Raw genomic sequence first — 17,167 nt, forward strand, 5'->3', positions numbered from 1 at the left:
AAAAAAAAACAAAAACAAAAAACATTCACGAAACATGTCAATGGCTAATAACCTTATTGCTGGCTAAGCATAGTCCTGTGAGGCCCAGGCATTCACGCAGACATGGCCTCTGCTACAGAGTCTCAGGGAGCCACGCAGTGTGTCACTGTGAAGGGGAGCGCTGGGGTGACCGGCTTTAACGGAATCAGCTCCTTGCTGTGCACGGCCCAGACACCCCTTCCACAGGACCAGAGTAACGGCCGCACTCCCAAGGCCTGTCAGGAGGCCGTAAAAATGAATAATTCCTGAAGCTGAACCGGCACCTGGGGAGGCGGCGGGCACTGCTGGTGACCCCACTCCCACGATCTCAGGGGACTCAGAGGCCTGAAGTGGACTCTAATGGCCGGGAGTTCCTGTCCACTCTTATGAATGGACATTCATTGTTTTTATTTAAGGATGGATTTACTTAAATGACACGAATTAATTAAACATGCACGCCCCACCCACTTTCTGCAAAGGACTTAAAAGTAGATCCTAAAAATACAGAGTCTTTGATCCAACGAGGCCGAAAGAGCAAGGCCGGGGACAAGGAAGGCAGAGGCAGCCAGGGCAGCTGGTCCCCAGACACTGTGGCCTCTCCAATGGGAGCCCCGGCAACGGCCCCCCATCCATGCATCCTGCCGTCGCCCTGACAGGGCGAGGGGCCCTGGGGCCTGTCCCGGCTTCGTGACCACGGCCACTCGGGGCGGAAGAGAGGCCGGCCCTCGGAGACCCCCAGGCTGCGGTGCTCAATGACACGTCACCCCCTTAGCGAGCTCTCAGCATGGACCGGGCTCAGGGCCTCACGCTCCCACCTCCGTCAGACGCCGTGGGGGCGTGGGAAGGGAGGCATCGCGGCCCCCACGCTCCAGGTCTGCACACGGAGGCTCAGAGGGCGCAGCCACCTTCCCTGCACACACACACACACACACACGGGCGGATGGGCCTCCTGGGCGGATCGGCCCCCCAGGACTCCGTGCGGAGCCTTCAATCTGATAGGAGCCCACGGATTCACTCTGCAACCAAACCCGTCCAACAACTACTGCCTGCCAGGCTCGAGCGGGGCCTGGGCCATACAGGAAGGAGTGAGACCCAGAGCCTGGGAGAAGCTGGTGATGTGGGGAGGGCAGAGACAGTCACGCTGGGAAGGCAAGCTGGAAAGTCCCGGGCTGCACGGGGAGACGGGAGAGGGGGAGAGGCCCAGCACGCTGGCAGGTGGCCCGGCCCAATAGGCCCCTTTTCTGGGAACGACTAGAATGGCCCCCAGAGCTCCAAGTGCCCAGGGACTTTCTAGCAACAGGGACTGACCCCTAGACTGAGCCGAGTCTCTCAAATTCTCACTTCTGAGAAGCGGAAGCGCTGGCAGAGGACGAGGACCAGAAGCTGCAAGGAGCTGGGGACGAGGCAGGGCGCTGTCCGTGAGTCCTGGAGGCTGTCTTGGGTCCGGCCAGCTCAGAGGCCCAGGAGCCTGTCTGTGCCCGGGCTGTTCAAAGGCTGGATGTCCAGCCAGCGTGCAAAGGGAGGGCTAGGCCAGCTGTTAACACGAAGAAACTCTGCTGTGCCCGACCTAGCAAACCCACGTCCCTAAGCCGCCTGCCCTGCACCCCGCCCTGTGCCCTCCTGCCACTCCGGGGGCTCTAGCCCATCCCCACGATCCAGGAACAGAAGAGTTAATGCCTGGCACAGCGAGTGACCTCCACCCTGGCCCTCGTCCTCAGGCCAGCTAAGGTCCGAGGATGAAATGTTTTGTTCAGGGACCATCCCCGTGTGCCTTCCTGTCTCGTTTGCAGTGAGGCTCTGCGCCCGGTCCATGCTGAGGGTCTGATAAGCGGGTGACATGATTTTAGCACAGCAGCCTGGAGGTCTCCTGGGGCCAGCCTCTCTTCCTCCCTGCGTGGCCGTGGTCCCCGATACAAGCCCAGGACCCGTTCTCACCCACAGGGAGAGGTTTCCTGGGGGAGCCAGCCTCTCCGGGGCCCTGCAGGGAGTTGTGGGAGTGAGCCAAGCAGGCGTGGGGGACAAGCAAGCCAGGTGGCAGGTGCAAAGGTGGGACTGGCAGGGCCAGAGGCCCTCCCCGGGAAGGCGGACACAGGAGGCTGGAGGAGGGAGGAGGAGAGCACCCTGACACAGGCTCTGGGACACGACTCCAGCTGGCCGAGCACAGAAGACACAAACGCCCGGAGTGCGAGCATCGTGACCTCCGGCGGGAAATGAAACAACACGGGAAAGCCTGCAGTCGCCCAGTATCTCATGTTTCCACCAAAGATGGTTCCCTTCGCCTTCCCTGTAACACTGGACGATGAGATGACCCGAGAGTCTGGAGTTAACCTGAACCGCCCGGGTTCCCACTGTGGCCACTTGGAAAGAACAGCTGGGCGGCCAGGAGGTAATCCGTGGTCCCCTTGGGCTGCCCGGGGCCCGGCTGGCAACCAGGAGCATCCCATCGACATAGCATCTTCCCCTCCATCCCTCTCCACACTCAGCACCTTCTGTGAGGGGGGTGACGTGTCCCCAGACACGCTGGCTGAGGCCTGGCCCATCGCTTTCAATGCTAGCTGTGCCTCCGAAGGTAGAGCCACGCCATTTCCATGGGCACTGTTCCCACTCTTCTCCATTAGTTTTCATCCCGAGGGCTCGCTCTCAACCAAGAGCAGGTGGTCTCTGCCCCTGTGGACGTTGGCAGGAGCATCATCCCTGTATGTGGCTTTGCAAGTAAATGATGGCGTTCTTTCTCCTCTGTCGTCTCAGGGACTCCTCACCCCAACTCTGCGAGATCAGCATCGCCGTCCCATTCCAGAGGCAGGCGGCTGAGGCTCACAGACTGAGGGGCTCACCGGCTGCTCTGAATGGAACAGCCGAGCCGGGTCTGAGGACTCCTCACCCAGTGGTCGCTGCACCACACCCAGCCGTTTCTCAAACCGAAGGGCAGCAGGGTGGGAGCGTGGGCCTCTGTCTGGCCAGGGCTTTACCTGCAGTGCGGCTCACACAGGCGCCCTCACCTCTCTGGGCCTCTGTTTTCTCCGCGGTGAGGCGGCAGGAGCGTGCAGGATTGTTCTGAAGATCAGACTCCTGGTGAACTGCACTCACTCCATGACAGGTCACACTCCCCGTCCTGTCATTCGTTCCCCCATCAGCGTTATGATTAGAACAGAGAGAACAGATTCTTAAAAGGAACCTTTTTTTTTTTTTTAAAGTGCAATTTACCTGTCAGCCACTAGAGTGCAGTCAATTTCTGGTCGCTTTGTTTTGGGAATGACATACAGCGGGTACCTGTCCCCGTGTCGAATGAACACGTGCACCGAGACCAGCTTAAAATGGTGCGGAGCATGGCCTGCGGGAGACAGACAGACATAAAGAGAGACAGAGATGGTGTGTTGTTATCACTCAGAAGCGTCGGTTCTTTTCACGGCACTGAAGGGAGGAGGGGTAACTGGGAGCAGGGTGCTGGGCTGGGGTCCGGGTGGGGTGCCTCTGAACAGACTCCGTGGCAGGGCAGAGGGACATGAGTGGGCTGGTCATGCACCAGGCCACCGGAAGTCACAGGGTGGCCGTGGTGGCCAGCTGGAGGCCAGGAAAGCGTGAGCAGGAATATTCCTGGGTCCTCCTCGCTCACATCCACAGACCCCGGGAGGCCCAGAAACAGTGAACAGACGCGTCCTCTCGAAATCTCTCCTCAAACAAGGCGGGGCACAAGCAGACTCAACACCAATCTTTGGTACACTCTCAAAAAAAAGCAAAATTCAATGTGGAAATCACATTTTCCCACACCTTTCCTGCAAGATACCAGCAGGCCGTCCTAAGCCCCAGAGTGTCTACTCAGAAAAGCTGGGGCCGAACCTATTTTGGCTCAGTGGATAGAGCGTCGGCCTGAGGACTGAAAGGTCCGATTCCGGTCAGGAGCATGTACCTTGGTTGCGGGCACATCCCCCGCAGGGGGTGTGCAAGAGGCAGCTGACTGATGATTCTCCCTCATTGATGTTTCTAACTCTCTATCCCTCTCTCTTCCTCTCTGTAAAATATCAATAAAAATATATTAAAAAATAAAAATAAAAAAAAGAAAGAAAAGCTGGGGGTGATGCACTAGAAGTGAGGAAGTGAACTCACTCAAGTGCACAGCCTAGTGGCGGCTGCAGGAATTGCGCCCCGGCCGGGGAGCTTCTCACCACCAGGCTGTGTGCTGCGTGAGGAACCAGATCCCAGAGGGGTGTCTGTCCAGGTACCACGTTGGGCAGGGCGGGCAGGCCTACCTTCCATGCTGCGCTCGACCACGCTGGGAATGTTGCAGTACAAGAGAGCTTCGTACACCGGGTCCGTCCCGGGGGGCTCCGTCACCGGGTCGGGCATGATTCTCTTTCGACTCTTGCTACTCGCTCCATTCTTAGCTACGGACACCGGGATCAGGTGGACTGCAAGGGAAGTCAAGCGGGTCACGGCACACGCAGTCACAGCGGGCACCGAGCGTGACTGGGTCTCCACCTGGAATAACGATCCTTCCCCTCGGCATAGACGTCAGTGTGGCTAGAAGCCAGCGTTCCCTCCAAGAGCTGTTTCTTGAGCCCCCATGGTGCCTCGCCTCTCTCTCGACACCACGACCCTCTGCTCGCTGATAATTCTGCAACACACGTGGGGCCTCCCTCACAGAGGTGAAGGAAGGACTAACTTCATTCAAACGGATGACCACCTTCCCGACACCTTTCAGCATTCTAGTAAATACGGAGGAAGGAAACCACCGCCTTCCGAGTATCTGCGGAGAGCTAGGCACAGGGGTCTGACATATCTCCTTTAATACCATCTGCTGTGCACGGTGGGGCCCCCAAGCCCAGCACTACGCACGTGTCCGGAAGGAGATGGCTCATCTCACGATGATTTGCTTCTTTTCATTTTTGTTTCCTGTATTGATGGTCCCCACGGAATAGAGAAAAGGAGAGAAAGGCAGGGCCAGGATCTAGCCCACAAGCCCCTCTCTGGCCTGGGGCCTCAGGCCACCTCGGGCACTTCCCCAAACTCAGTGATCGTCAGGGTCTGCAGGTAACGGTGCAGCCAGGTGCCTGCAGCCAGCGCGTTAGCGGGACGTCATAGACTTGTCCAAAGACAGGCCAGCGCCTTTCCTCCAGGGCACCAAGCCAATGCCCGTGGTCTCTGGCTCATCTCCCCATGTTGGGGTCTGGCCAGGGCTGAGGACAAAAATCCAGCTGCCTACCTGGCCCTCTTCATCCTTAAGAACCTGCGAGCCCTTTACAAGTGCCTCAAAACTTATCCCCCCCACCCTAAAATAGGTTTTTATTGACTTTAGAGAGAAAGGAGAAAGAGAGAAACATTGATATGAGAGAGAAACATCGATGGCTACCTCCTGCATGCTCCCTGCTGGGGCTTGAGCCTGCAACCCGGGCACATGCCCTGGCAGGGAATTGAACTGGCGACCTTCCGGTGCATGGGACGACACCCAACCAACTGAGCCACACCGGCCAGGGCTCAAACCCGACTTCCATAGAGCACTGTGGGGGCGCCCACCCCTGGGTCAGACCACTACCCCTCCTTTCCTTCGGTGGAGTGGCTCCTCCCCATGCCAGCTGCCTGGTGTGTGTGTGTGGGGGGGGGGGGGGGTGTCATGCTGCTCCTCCAGGCCCCTATGTTGCCATGCTGACTGCTCCAGGGATGGGGGCCTGACACGAGCCAACTGTGCCAATAAAGGCCCTTTCCAGAGAGAGAGGCTCCCACGGGGAGAGTCTGCTTCACCGGGAGTGAGGCAGCCTCCAGGCCCCTGCCTCCTGCCGTCTGTGCCTTGAGCTGCCCCCACCACTCCTGCTCCTGTGGTTCAGTCAGTCAGCTCCTGTCTGGTCACACACGCACCTGGCCGATGACAGGCAGCGGTTGGGGACCCATGGATGTCCGGCGAAGGTAAGCGCGATGGGGGCTGGCGTGTTGGCTCACCTCTGTCTCCATTGCTCTGGGCTCAGGTGTCCCCCGAGTCACACCACGGACTGCACCAGAAGAGAGCAGGGGGCCCAGGCACGGCCCCACCATTCTGGCTTTTACCCTCCTGGCTCCCGGGCCTGCCTCACCCTCCGTCTGGCCTGGTTGCCTCCCTGGGGGTCTTCCTTGGGGCTCCTCTTTTCCGGTGTCACCATAGCCGGTCCGCGGCGACCCCTGCCCCACAGCTGTCCATGGTTCTGAAGGCAGGGGGGCAGCGTGGGGCTGGGGGCTCTCCCTCGCGAAGACCTGGGGTCAGGTGCTGGCCCTGCGGTGGCCTCGCTGTCCGTGACCCCGGGCCAGCATGCCTGCTCGCTGTGGATCACTTCCTTCCTCTGTACAAAGGCCTCTCGTGCTGCCACCCGATTCCTCCGATTTCTTCCTCCCGGTAACCTACAGCTCCTCCTCCATCCCCTCTCCTCCGCCCGCCTGCCAAGGAATAATGATTTGTTCTCACAGGCAATTCCCACAATTCCCTCAGTGCTCTTCAATCCACTAAGTTGCCTTAAATGCCCAATCTGTCTCCACCGTGCGCTGAATATAAAAGCGTCTGCATGGGATTCTCGAGTGCCAACCAGAACCACAACGCCAGAACCACATTGCATTGTTATCTGTTTGCCTCAGGCGATTTGTTTGGAAAGGCCTGGGTGGAAGTCGAGTTTACAGGTAAAATGGGAAAATCCCCATTGGTCCATGCTGAGACGTCCGGCCTCACACAGACAAGGCGGAGCAGCCGCGTCCACGGTTCCCACTGTGACCTACCCACGTTGGGCCCCGACAGAAGGCCAGCCTTTTCTTGTTACCCTCACTCTTCATCACTTCCCGCTCCTCACTCCCGTCGCCTCGTGGGGGACCACTGTCAGAATCCAGTCAGTGCTGTGGGTGCCAGTGATGAGAGCCAGGAAATCGCAACCGGGGTGCTACGCCCAGGATCAGGGGCTCAGCTCCTGCCCTCGGCTGTTCCCAAGCTCTTACCTCCTCTCTGCCCTCTGACATCTGCCACGGAGACCCGAGGGCAGGTCTTCCTGTTCTTTGGATTCCACATGTCAGTGACATCATACGGTGTTTGTCTTTCTCTGGCTGACTTATTTCACTTAGCGTAATGACCTGTAGGTCCATCTATGCTGTCACAAACGGTAAGATTAAATATCTTACCCAGGACTTCCAGAGTGCAGGAGCAGAGTCCACCGCGGCCTGTATCCAAGCCCGTGTGCAGCCTCTTGGGGTCCCCTGACGACTGGCCTCGACCTAACGGGGTCCTCTGGGTTACATGATGCAAGCACCAAGGTCTCCAAATCAGACAGAAACTAGACTTCACCGAGATCCCGGGACAGGACCCCTTTCCTTCCTTCCCCACATAACCATGGAGAGAATGTCAGCCTCCTTAACCGTCTCAGGGCCTACATCCGCTCTGCCTCGCCTCTGAGAATCTTATCAAAGCTACTGCTCCTCACCCTGGAAAAAGAACCATATACTCAAACTTTTGATTTTGATTTCTGGGGCTTCATGGGACCCCTGAGAACACACGAGACAATATGGACATCTGTGCACTCAGGCTAAGGACTCTCTGCACACCTGACTTTACCTCTTATTCAGGGTTCAGGTTCTGCCGTTGTGGATAAAACAAAACAAACAAACAAACAAACCTGTGGTATATATGCACCCTATATATGGAATGTTACTCAGCCATAAGAATATTAAATCTTACCATTTGTGACAGCATGGATGGACCTAGAGGGCATTACGCTAAGTGAAACAGTCAGCCAGAGAAAGACAAACACCGTACGATGTCACTTCTCTGTGGGATCTAAAGAACAGAATAAACTGATGAGCAAAACAGAAGCAGACCCGTAGAAACAGAGAACTGGTGGCGGCACGGGGTGAAGAGGTGAAGGGATTAAGAAGCACGCAGGGGCAGTTACAACACTGTCACGGGGAAGTAAGCAAAGCACAGGAAACCCAGGAAGATATAGTACAATGACCATGTATGGTACCAGGTGGGGAACCGGAAACATCAAAAGGAACGCTACGTAAAGTATACGATTACCTAACCAGTAAGCTGTACACCAGAAACCAATATAAAATAAAATGTGTAAAAAAAACCCCACAAAAAACAGAGTCTGCTCTCAAGCCTTCATTCCTGATCAGCTTCACACACTGCCCCGTGCAAACCCTTCCCTCAAGGTGGGGACAAGGGGGGTAAGGGGGGTTGCTGTAGAGACTATGGGGGTCCACTCTGATGACCACTTACTGCACTCGACACGACTTTCTCTCTCTCTCTCTCTCTCTCTCTCTCTCTCTCTCTCTCTCTCTCTCTCTCTCTCTTAAAAATGCCATCAGCTTGGAACAGCTCTACGGCCAAGACAGCAGGGAGTGGGGCCCCGAGCCGGTCAGCGGGCGCAGTGACGAGGCTCCACCTGGGCAGGCTCCCCGAGCGCCTGGCCCGCCCCCTCCGTGGACACTGCCCTGTGAACACGTCCTGGAGCTTCCTCTCCTGACCTGTCTCTCCTCATACAGCCTCGGCGATCCGCAAACACTCCCCTTAATTCACGACGACTCTCACTAACTCTCTCTAGTTTTATTAGTTTATCTCCTCTCAGTGGGAGAGTCCCTTCTTATCAACACTGCTGACTCCACGTGCACACACAACACACACATGTATTCCCATGTAAAGTTAATATTTAATGACAGGTTTCCATATCGGTGGATACAGGTCTATGCAATCGCAGAGTAAAGGATGCAGGAGTGCACTATTGGACACTGGCTGCCTTCCCCCTTCTTCCTGGTGTAAGCAAGGCTGCAATAAACACCTATTCTTAGGAGGAATTCAGAATCAAGAAAGGAAGAAAGAAAGAAGAAGGAAGGAAGGAAGGAAGGAAGGAAGGAAGGAAGGAAGGAAAGAAGGAAGGAAGGAATGGAGGGATGGATGGAAGGAAGGAAGGAAGGAAGGAAGGAAGGAAGGAAGGAAGAAAGAAAGAAAAAAGGAAGGAAGGAAGGAAGGAATCGAGGGAGGATAGGAGGGTGAAAGAGGGAGGGAGAGAAAGAGAGAAACAGAAAGGAAGGAAGGAAGGAAGTTAGGAAGGAAGGAAGAAATGGAGGGATGGAAGGAGGGTAGGAAGATGGAAGGAAGGGAGGAAGGGAGGGAGGAAGGAAGGAAGGAAGGAAGGAAGGAAGGAAGGAAGAAATGGAGAGATGGAAGGAGGGTAGGAGGGTAGGAGAATGGAAGGAAGGGAGGGAGGCCACTAGGAAGAAAACAAGCCATGCCCCACAGACGCAATGTGTCCGAAGGCCCTGCTCCATGATACTCCCACCCCCTCCAGTGTAAGCACATGAGCTTAATATGTTGTGATGAAAGTTGATTCATCAGAATAAATGTTGCCGCTTATCTACAGAATTCTCTTCACCCAGACACTAAACTCTGTGTTAGCTGCACATGAAGTGTTCAGAGGAAACTCAGAAATTAGTCAGAAAATAAACCTCCGAGGAAAGGATCAAAGTTAATTTTAAAAACACGAAATAAAAAATGTTAGTGATAATGGTGCTATGGGGGTATCATGTCAGGACTCTCCAGTTAAAAATGCAAGCCCTCATTATTAATTCCTCATTCAATTTGACTGGAGCTCACCAAAATAAAAACCTGAAAAGCACCTTATTGTCACTTTTAAAACAGAGTAGACAGAACAGCCACCCTTGGCATCCCCAAACCTTAGCCACTAAAACGTAGCAATATTCATGAATCCCCAAGTTTGCACATACCCCTGGGGCATAGGTTTTTTGCATAAAATATACACCGGACACAGAGGAAGGAAGGACAAAGGGCCCCGCTGGACGGTGGGCCGGGCCTGGTCAGGAGCCCAGGAGCTCAGTCTCGGCTGTTGTGACGGAGCTGCTGCCTCCCACTGTGGCCTCGGGCCTTCGGGGATGCCCTCCGTACCGGAGCTGCAAGCGCCAGGAGAGCGGCCCTCCAGGGCACGGAGGCCGGGGAAGCCAGGGCCTGAAGGACCAGCAAGGCGCCTGTCGCACTCACACCCCCGGCGGGTGTGTGTCCTTGAAGGGACCCCAGCTTTCCGACTCAGAGGCAATTTTCTTCTAATTCCTGCGCTGTGCTACCAAGCATGGCGGGTCTCCTCCCTAGCATATGGCAGATGCAAAGCAGCCTGAGGAGGGAGTATGGGGGCTGGAAGACTCAGGAAAACGATGGCTCTGCAGGGAAGAAAGGTGCCGGGGACTACAGAACACACACACATCCCCCACATGCACACACACACACCCCACATACTAGAACACCACTCCCACACACTCCACATACACACACACTACATGCACAGACACCCCCACATACTAGAACACCATCCCCACACACTCCACATACACACACACTACATGCACAGACACCCCCACATACTAGAACACCATCCCCACACACTCCACATACACACACACTACATGCACAGACACCCCCACATACTAGAACACCATCCCCACACACTCCACATACACATCTCCCACATGAACACACACACTACATGCACACACACACACCCCACATACTAGAACACCACTCCCACACACTCCACATACACACACACTACATGCACAGACACCCCCACATACTAGAACACCATCCCCACACACTCCACATACACACCCCCCACATGCACACACACCCCACATGCACACACATACATACACTCCACACACACAACTCAGGCTCAGCACACACACATCATTCACACACTCACATTCCACATATTCCTGCCCCCATACACACACACACACACACACACACACACACACACACACACGCACACACACAGCTGAGTAAGCTGGGCTCCTCAGCTGCCCACCTGAGAACGTGGGGCAGTTACCTGCCTCCCTTGGCTCAGGGCCCCACCCCTCTGCTGCTGTTCTGTCTCCAGCACGGCCTCTCTTTTCCCCCTCCGCCCAGACTTCCTCTTTCCCCAGGATCTGCCCAGACTTCCTCTTTTCCCTGGATCTGCACCACCAGGCACCAAGCCCGGAAGCGCCCAGAGGCTGGGAGGGTGGGAACGCGGAGAGAGAGCTCACTCTCCCTAAGGGCGGCCCCGCCCAGCTGCTCAGGGATGGGCGGGTGTTGGCTGGCTGGGCGGTCTGGTTTGTAAAGGAGGGGTTGGAGGTTTAGGTGAAATTGCCCAGTTTTAAAGCATCGGTAAATAAACTTTAAAACGTGAAAACAAGGTTGAGCCAAACAAAAACAAACTGACAGGCGGTGGGTCTGGAGTGGCTGCCACATGCTCCTGGGCCCTGGTCTCCCCACGGGGATGCCAGGTCCCCAACCAGGAGCTCCGAGAGGGCCTCCTGGGCTGGCTCAGTCCCTGCTATCCACCCTCTGGCGGGACGCCACACCCTTCACACCCCACCCATGCGTGCCTCCAGGACCCCAGTGCCCCCGCCCTCCCTCCTGCTCTGCCCCCAGCGCCTCGCTGTCTGGACCTTGTCCTGCCTCTCCCCTGCCCTGCGCGCCCCCCCTGGGCCTCCTCGTCCAGACCCGAGAGCCATCAGCCCTGCACGGCTGACCTCCTGGTCCAGTGGTCGGCAAACTCCTTAGTCCACGGAGCCAAATATCAACAGCATGGCGACTGAAATGTCTTTTGAGAGCCAAACTTATTAAACGTAAAACTTCTTCTAACGCCACGTCTTCAAAATAGACTCGCCCAGGCCGCGGTGTTTTGTGGAAGAGCCACACTCACGGGGCCAAAGAGCTGCAGTTTGCCGACCACGGTCTTAGTCTATGTCCGGGGCATTTCCTTCAGCCTTCAGCACACGCATCCCCTATGGACAGGAGACGTGTGCGTGAACGGATGCGTGGGTGCACGGGGGAAGGAAGCATGTACTGAACTCCCTGAGCCAGACTCCCACATGCTCCCGGGTGGCCTGCAGCATTTCCCACCCACCAGCCTCTGAACAGGGAGCCCCCAGCACTGTGTTCACCAGGCTCACCCCGGGGCCTGTTAGGAATGCAGATTCTGGGTCCCACTCACCCCGAGACTGCGGGTCTGCAGCGAGGGGCCCAGAAGGCGCTCTCCCTGTGTGTCTTTGGGACATGCATCCTAACAAGCCCCTGGGCCACTCTGGTCAGGTGCTCAGGAGACCACACTTCGGCAAACGCTCTACCGAATGGGGCCTTTCCCAGACACAGATCCGATGGTGTCATCCCTGCTTCGGTGGCTCCCCGCACCTGCAAGGTATAATACAAGGTGATGGTAGCTGTGCCCTGGCCGTGTCCACTGTCACAGCTGCCCACAGGTGGCTAGCCTCCGTGTCTCCTGCTCTGCCTTTGCATTCCCTTCTCCTTCTGCCAGGAATGCCCATCCCAGCTTCCTCCTTGGCCAACTCCGACTCATCTCCCAAGGCTGAAGCTCAGATGAACCCCTTCTGGGGGTCTTCTCTGACCTCCAAGGTTGGTTTCTTGTCCTCTACCTTCCCACATCACCCTGCCATAAATTCCCTACTTCATTTTACTTAACAAACACGCACACAGCAATTACTGTGTCAGGCGCTATTCTAAGTTTTGCATAAATATCACTTGACTGAATCCTTTGCCGACCTTATGAAATAGGAACTCTCATTATCCCCATTTTACAGATGAGGAAACTGAGGCACAGAGATGGAAACTAAGTGGAGGACAGGGAGGCAGTCTGGCTCCAGAGTCCCTGTCCTTTCTCATGCCGCCGCCTCTGACTGGTCCTAGCACATGGCACCCTGTGCCCCAGGCCCCTGCTCCTGGCTCTCCACCGGACACAGAGCTCTCTGCAGCCCCGGGGGGGAGACCAACCTCCCAGCCCAGGGCCTCGCAAACTGCAAACTCGAGGAACCTCGGCTGAGGGACACAGCTGTGCATGCTCAGGACCCTGGATCGACAAGGAACGCACGAGTCACAAAACCGCAGCATCTGAAGTGACTTCAAACGGCCTCAGGTGCAACGAGCTGCCTAACAGTCCGCTCTTCAGAGAGCGGCGTCCAGGGCTGGCACACCACCCGCTCCACCTCCGAGTGACTGACGCGGACGCGGGCTGCAATGTGTCTCCGTGGCCACCCGGAGCAGGCCCGACTCCTCCTGCAGGAAGGGCTCCTGCAGACAGCCCTGGCTTTCCCTCTGCAGGGAACTGCCCGGGGCTCTGATGCTCCCTTGGAACCTGCTCTGGTCAATTGGGCTGAAGAAGGTGACCCCAGACATAGGCGCCATGTGCCCATTTAGATGAACTCCTACCACGGCCACTGAACTCTTATAAAAAAAACAAATAAAGTATGATGTAATACACACACACACACACACACACAGCTAAAGTAACATAAACCTCAGAGCAGCCTCTGAAACAGCAAGAGCCCTGGTTTCTTTTTCTTTTTCTTTTTTTCTTTTTTTTAATATATTCTATTGATATTTTACAGAGAGGAAGATAGAGGGACAGAGAGCTAGAAACATTGATGAGAGAGTAACATTAACCAGCTGCCTCTTGCACACCCCCTACTGGGGATGTGCCCGCAACCAATGTACATGCCCTTGACCGGAATCGAACCCGGGACCTTTCAGTCCACAGACCGACGCTCTATCCACTGAGCCAAACCGGTTTCGGCAAAGAGCCCTGGTTTCTGGGGACGGCGCATGGCCCAGGGCTCTGCACTGTTGCTGAAAAGGTTTGTACTGATGAGGCTTCCTTCCGGAGCCAAGGGGTTTCCCACCAGCGCTCTGTTCTCACACCAACACTGCAGAGCGACAGCCATGGTAACAACAACAAGGACCAACTCCATGTTACAGGAGAAACGGAGGCTGCAGGAGGTCAAGCTTGCCCCCGGGGCATTGCCCAAGGGCGCCCAGCTGCTAAGAGGCAGAGCATCCTTCAAACCCAGGGTGCTGACTGCAGAGCCTGCCCGCTCCCGTCCCACTATGTTGTGGGGAAGGTGAAATGTGGGTGAAATAAGCCCCCGGGGAAAGGCTGCGGAAGCAGAAAAATGGACGACGACACAGGAGCAGGAGAAAGAAAAACAACGAACTGTTCACGGGTCTTCACAGCCCGATGGCCTTTCTCTGTGGCGCTGAAGGAGTCCCTCGGTCTTCAGTGTTCATTTTAACCGGAACAACTAACGATATGCACACCTCGTCGCTCCCTTCTACAGTTTAAAAACCAGGAACCTCGGAATGTCCCTACTTCAAAACTCAAAAGCACCGAGGACTTGAAAATACAAAACGAACCATTTTCACTAAAGGCTATTAGCGTCCAGCAAGATATTAGTACCACTTAAAATAAACAGATTTTGAGAAACTATAAACTATCTTAACCTTTTTTTTTTTTTAATCCTTTTTCGACCACCTCTACTCCTGACATTGTAGAGAAAAATGCCCAACACACATAAGCACTTAATAAATATGCGTGTTCACAGACACACTTTCTGCATCAAGGGAGAGGGGGGGGGAGGGAAACTTATTTGAAAAAACCTGATTTTTAACATTGTAACCTGTGTCCTAACTTCCTCACGTTCAAAACTTCAGGAGAAGAAAATTACCAGCGGGACAGAAGGAAACACACAGTCCAAGGTGCAGAAGTAGAACGGCACTGCTTCCTTAAAGCAAGAGCAAACCAAGTTCTATCCGATTGCCTCCACCGTAATGTCTTGAAACAATCTGATATTCAAAAAATTCGCCAAAAGAAACGGTGAAGAGAAAGTCCCCGTATTCCAGGGTAGGAATGAAAACGTTAAGTGGCACAGAAGCATATAGCTTTGTATCGTAAATCAGTGAAGTTTCTACCACCACAAAAATGCGCACCCAAACCAAGCAATTCAGTAAATAAAGCAGTTGCACTGCATCGCCACAGACCCGGGTAAAGGCCGAAGTCCCATGTTACCTAGAAGCAGGAGGGCAGCAAGAGCATCCATATCTCAACGGCGATCCGCGCCCCAAGGCATCCAAGAAGGAGAGCGCTCGGGCCCACGCAGGCTCGTTTGCCCTGAAAAACTTTTCCTTCCAGAAAGTACGGCTGCAAACTGGCTCTCCTAAAACAGAAGGGACTTTCACAGGAGTTATATAAGCAGAACACACAGGCCAATTCAGTGACGTGGGAACCACCTCATGCGAAAGCTACGCGGCGAACACAAGTCACCCCCATTCACGTCCCAGGTCCCGGCGGCGTCTGGGAGAGGAACCTCCCCCTCTGCAGCCGAGGGATGGAAAATTTTTAATGAAAAGCCCTACACAATCAGACAACCGGGAGTCCCAGCACGCTTTTTGGAAAGGACTCCTACGTTATGGCTCGTTAACCATCTGGAGTATCTTTAAGCTTCCTAGGGGAGCCTCATCTTGAAGGCTTTTCCGATTCTGGATGGATGAGTACTTTAAATTCTTTCTAGGATTTAGAAATAGGCTGTCAGAGGCACCAGATGGGTGCGTGGAATCTGCCGCACACTGGAGGTGGAGCAGGGAAACTTGCTCAAAGCCTCCTTTCCTCAGACGGCTTTTTCCAAATGCCAAGTCTTTTTTTTTTTTTTAATATATTTTATTGATTTTTTACAGAGAGGAAGAGAGAGGGACAGAGAGTTAGAAACACTGATGAGACAGAAACATCGATCAGCTGCCTCCTTGCACACTCCCTCCTGGGGATGTGCCCGCAACCAAGATACATGCCCTTGACTGGAATCGAACCTGGGACCTTTCAGTCCCCAGGCCAATGCTCTATCCACTGGGCCAATCCGGTTTCGGCAAATGCCAAGTCTTTCCCACATTCCTCGGCGCACGTGAAACATCCCTCTCGCCAGGCCACCTGCTCGTCTCTCATCACTCAGACTGTGGCAGAAACGCCACCTCCTCACAGAGCCATCCATGGAGGCGGTGATGGGTGCCAGCCACTTGTCTCCCGCCCACGAGGGCGAGGAGGTAAACGGAGGGAAGGCGGGCGGCAGCCAGAACACCATTCCCAGCATGAGGCAGATGGGGAAAAGGCAGCAGGGGGAACCTGCTTCTCAGAGCGGGCGGAGATTCACTCATCCTCCTCACAAACATCATGACACACCTCCTGTGTGGGGGGCAGTGCGGTCCTCGGGCACCGAGGGAAACATGGTGCGGACCCCTCTCTCAGAGCAGGCAATCGCGAAGGAGGAAAAGATACAAGAACTGAAAATGATGACAGTGCATGGTTAGTGCAAGAAGGAAACAGAGTTAGCCATTGAGCTCAATTAATATTTGACAAAGGAGGCAAGAGCCTACAATGGAGTCAAAACAGTCTCTTTAATAAACGGTGCTGGGAAATGTGGACAGATACCTGCAAAAAATGAAACTAGGCCACCAATTTACACCATACACAAAAACAAACTCAAAAATGGCTAAAGGACTTGGATGTAAGATGGGAAACCATAAAAATCCTACAAGACTCCATAGGCAGCAAAATAGCAGACACATGTCATAGCAATATCTTGACAGACACAGCTCCTAGGGCAATGGAGACTAAGGAGAAAATAAACAAATGGGACTACATCAAAATAAAAAGCTTCTGCACAGCAAAAGAAACCATCAACAAAACAAGAAAGCCTACTGCATGGGAGAACATATTTGCCAATAATATTTCAGATAAGATTAATCTCCAAAATGTACAGAGAACTCATACAACTTAGCAAAAGGAAGATAAACGACCCAATCAAAAAATGGTCAAAGGATCTAAATAGAGACTTTTCAAAAGAGGACATACAGAAGGCCAAGAGACATATGAAAACATGCTCAAAGTCACTAATCATCCAAGAGATGCAAATCAAAACAACAATGAGGTACCATCTCACACCTGTCAGAATGGCTATCATCAACAAATCAACAAACGGCAAAGGCTAGAGAGGATGCAGAGAAAAGGAACCCTTCTGCACTGGTGGGAATGCAGAATGGTGGGAATGCAGAATGGTGCAGCCATTGTGGAGAACAGTATAGAGTTTCCTCAAAAAGTTAAAAATGGAACTCTCATCTGACCCAGTAATCCCACTTCTAGGACTATATCCCAAGAAAGCAGAAACACCAATCAGAAAGGATATATACACCCCTATGTTCATAGCAGTACAATTTACAATAGCTGGGATTTGGAAATAGTCTAAGTGCCCATCATCAGATGAGTGGATTAAAAAAACTGTGGCACATCTACATGATGGAATACTATGCCACTATTAA

General features: G+C 54.2%; 1 protein-coding gene across 3 annotated transcripts in view; it reads right to left on the reverse strand.

The window, feature by feature from the left end:
- The window catches only part of PXYLP1 (2-phosphoxylose phosphatase 1), a 63,961-nt gene that overhangs the window by 7,760 nt on the left and 39,034 nt on the right, over nucleotides 1–17,167 (reverse strand). For 2 of the 3 annotated variants that reach the window (XM_084901787.1, XM_084901789.1), the window contains 2 exons: nucleotides 4,266–4,424; nucleotides 3,223–3,349 (listed from right to left, as the gene is read on the reverse strand). In XM_084901787.1, coding sequence (XP_084757913.1) covers nucleotides 3,223–3,349; nucleotides 4,266–4,424 — 286 coding nt within the window. Of the gene's footprint in view, nucleotides 1–3,222; nucleotides 3,350–4,265; nucleotides 4,425–14,870; nucleotides 15,106–17,167 lie in introns of those variants that run through there. The other variant, XM_084901788.1, reaches the window with a different exon arrangement.

Source organism: Pipistrellus hanaki, assembly GCF_964339955.1.
Source record: "Pipistrellus hanaki genome assembly, chromosome: 13".
In the NCBI taxonomy this organism is placed as follows: domain Eukaryota; kingdom Metazoa; phylum Chordata; class Mammalia; order Chiroptera; family Vespertilionidae; genus Pipistrellus; species Pipistrellus hanaki.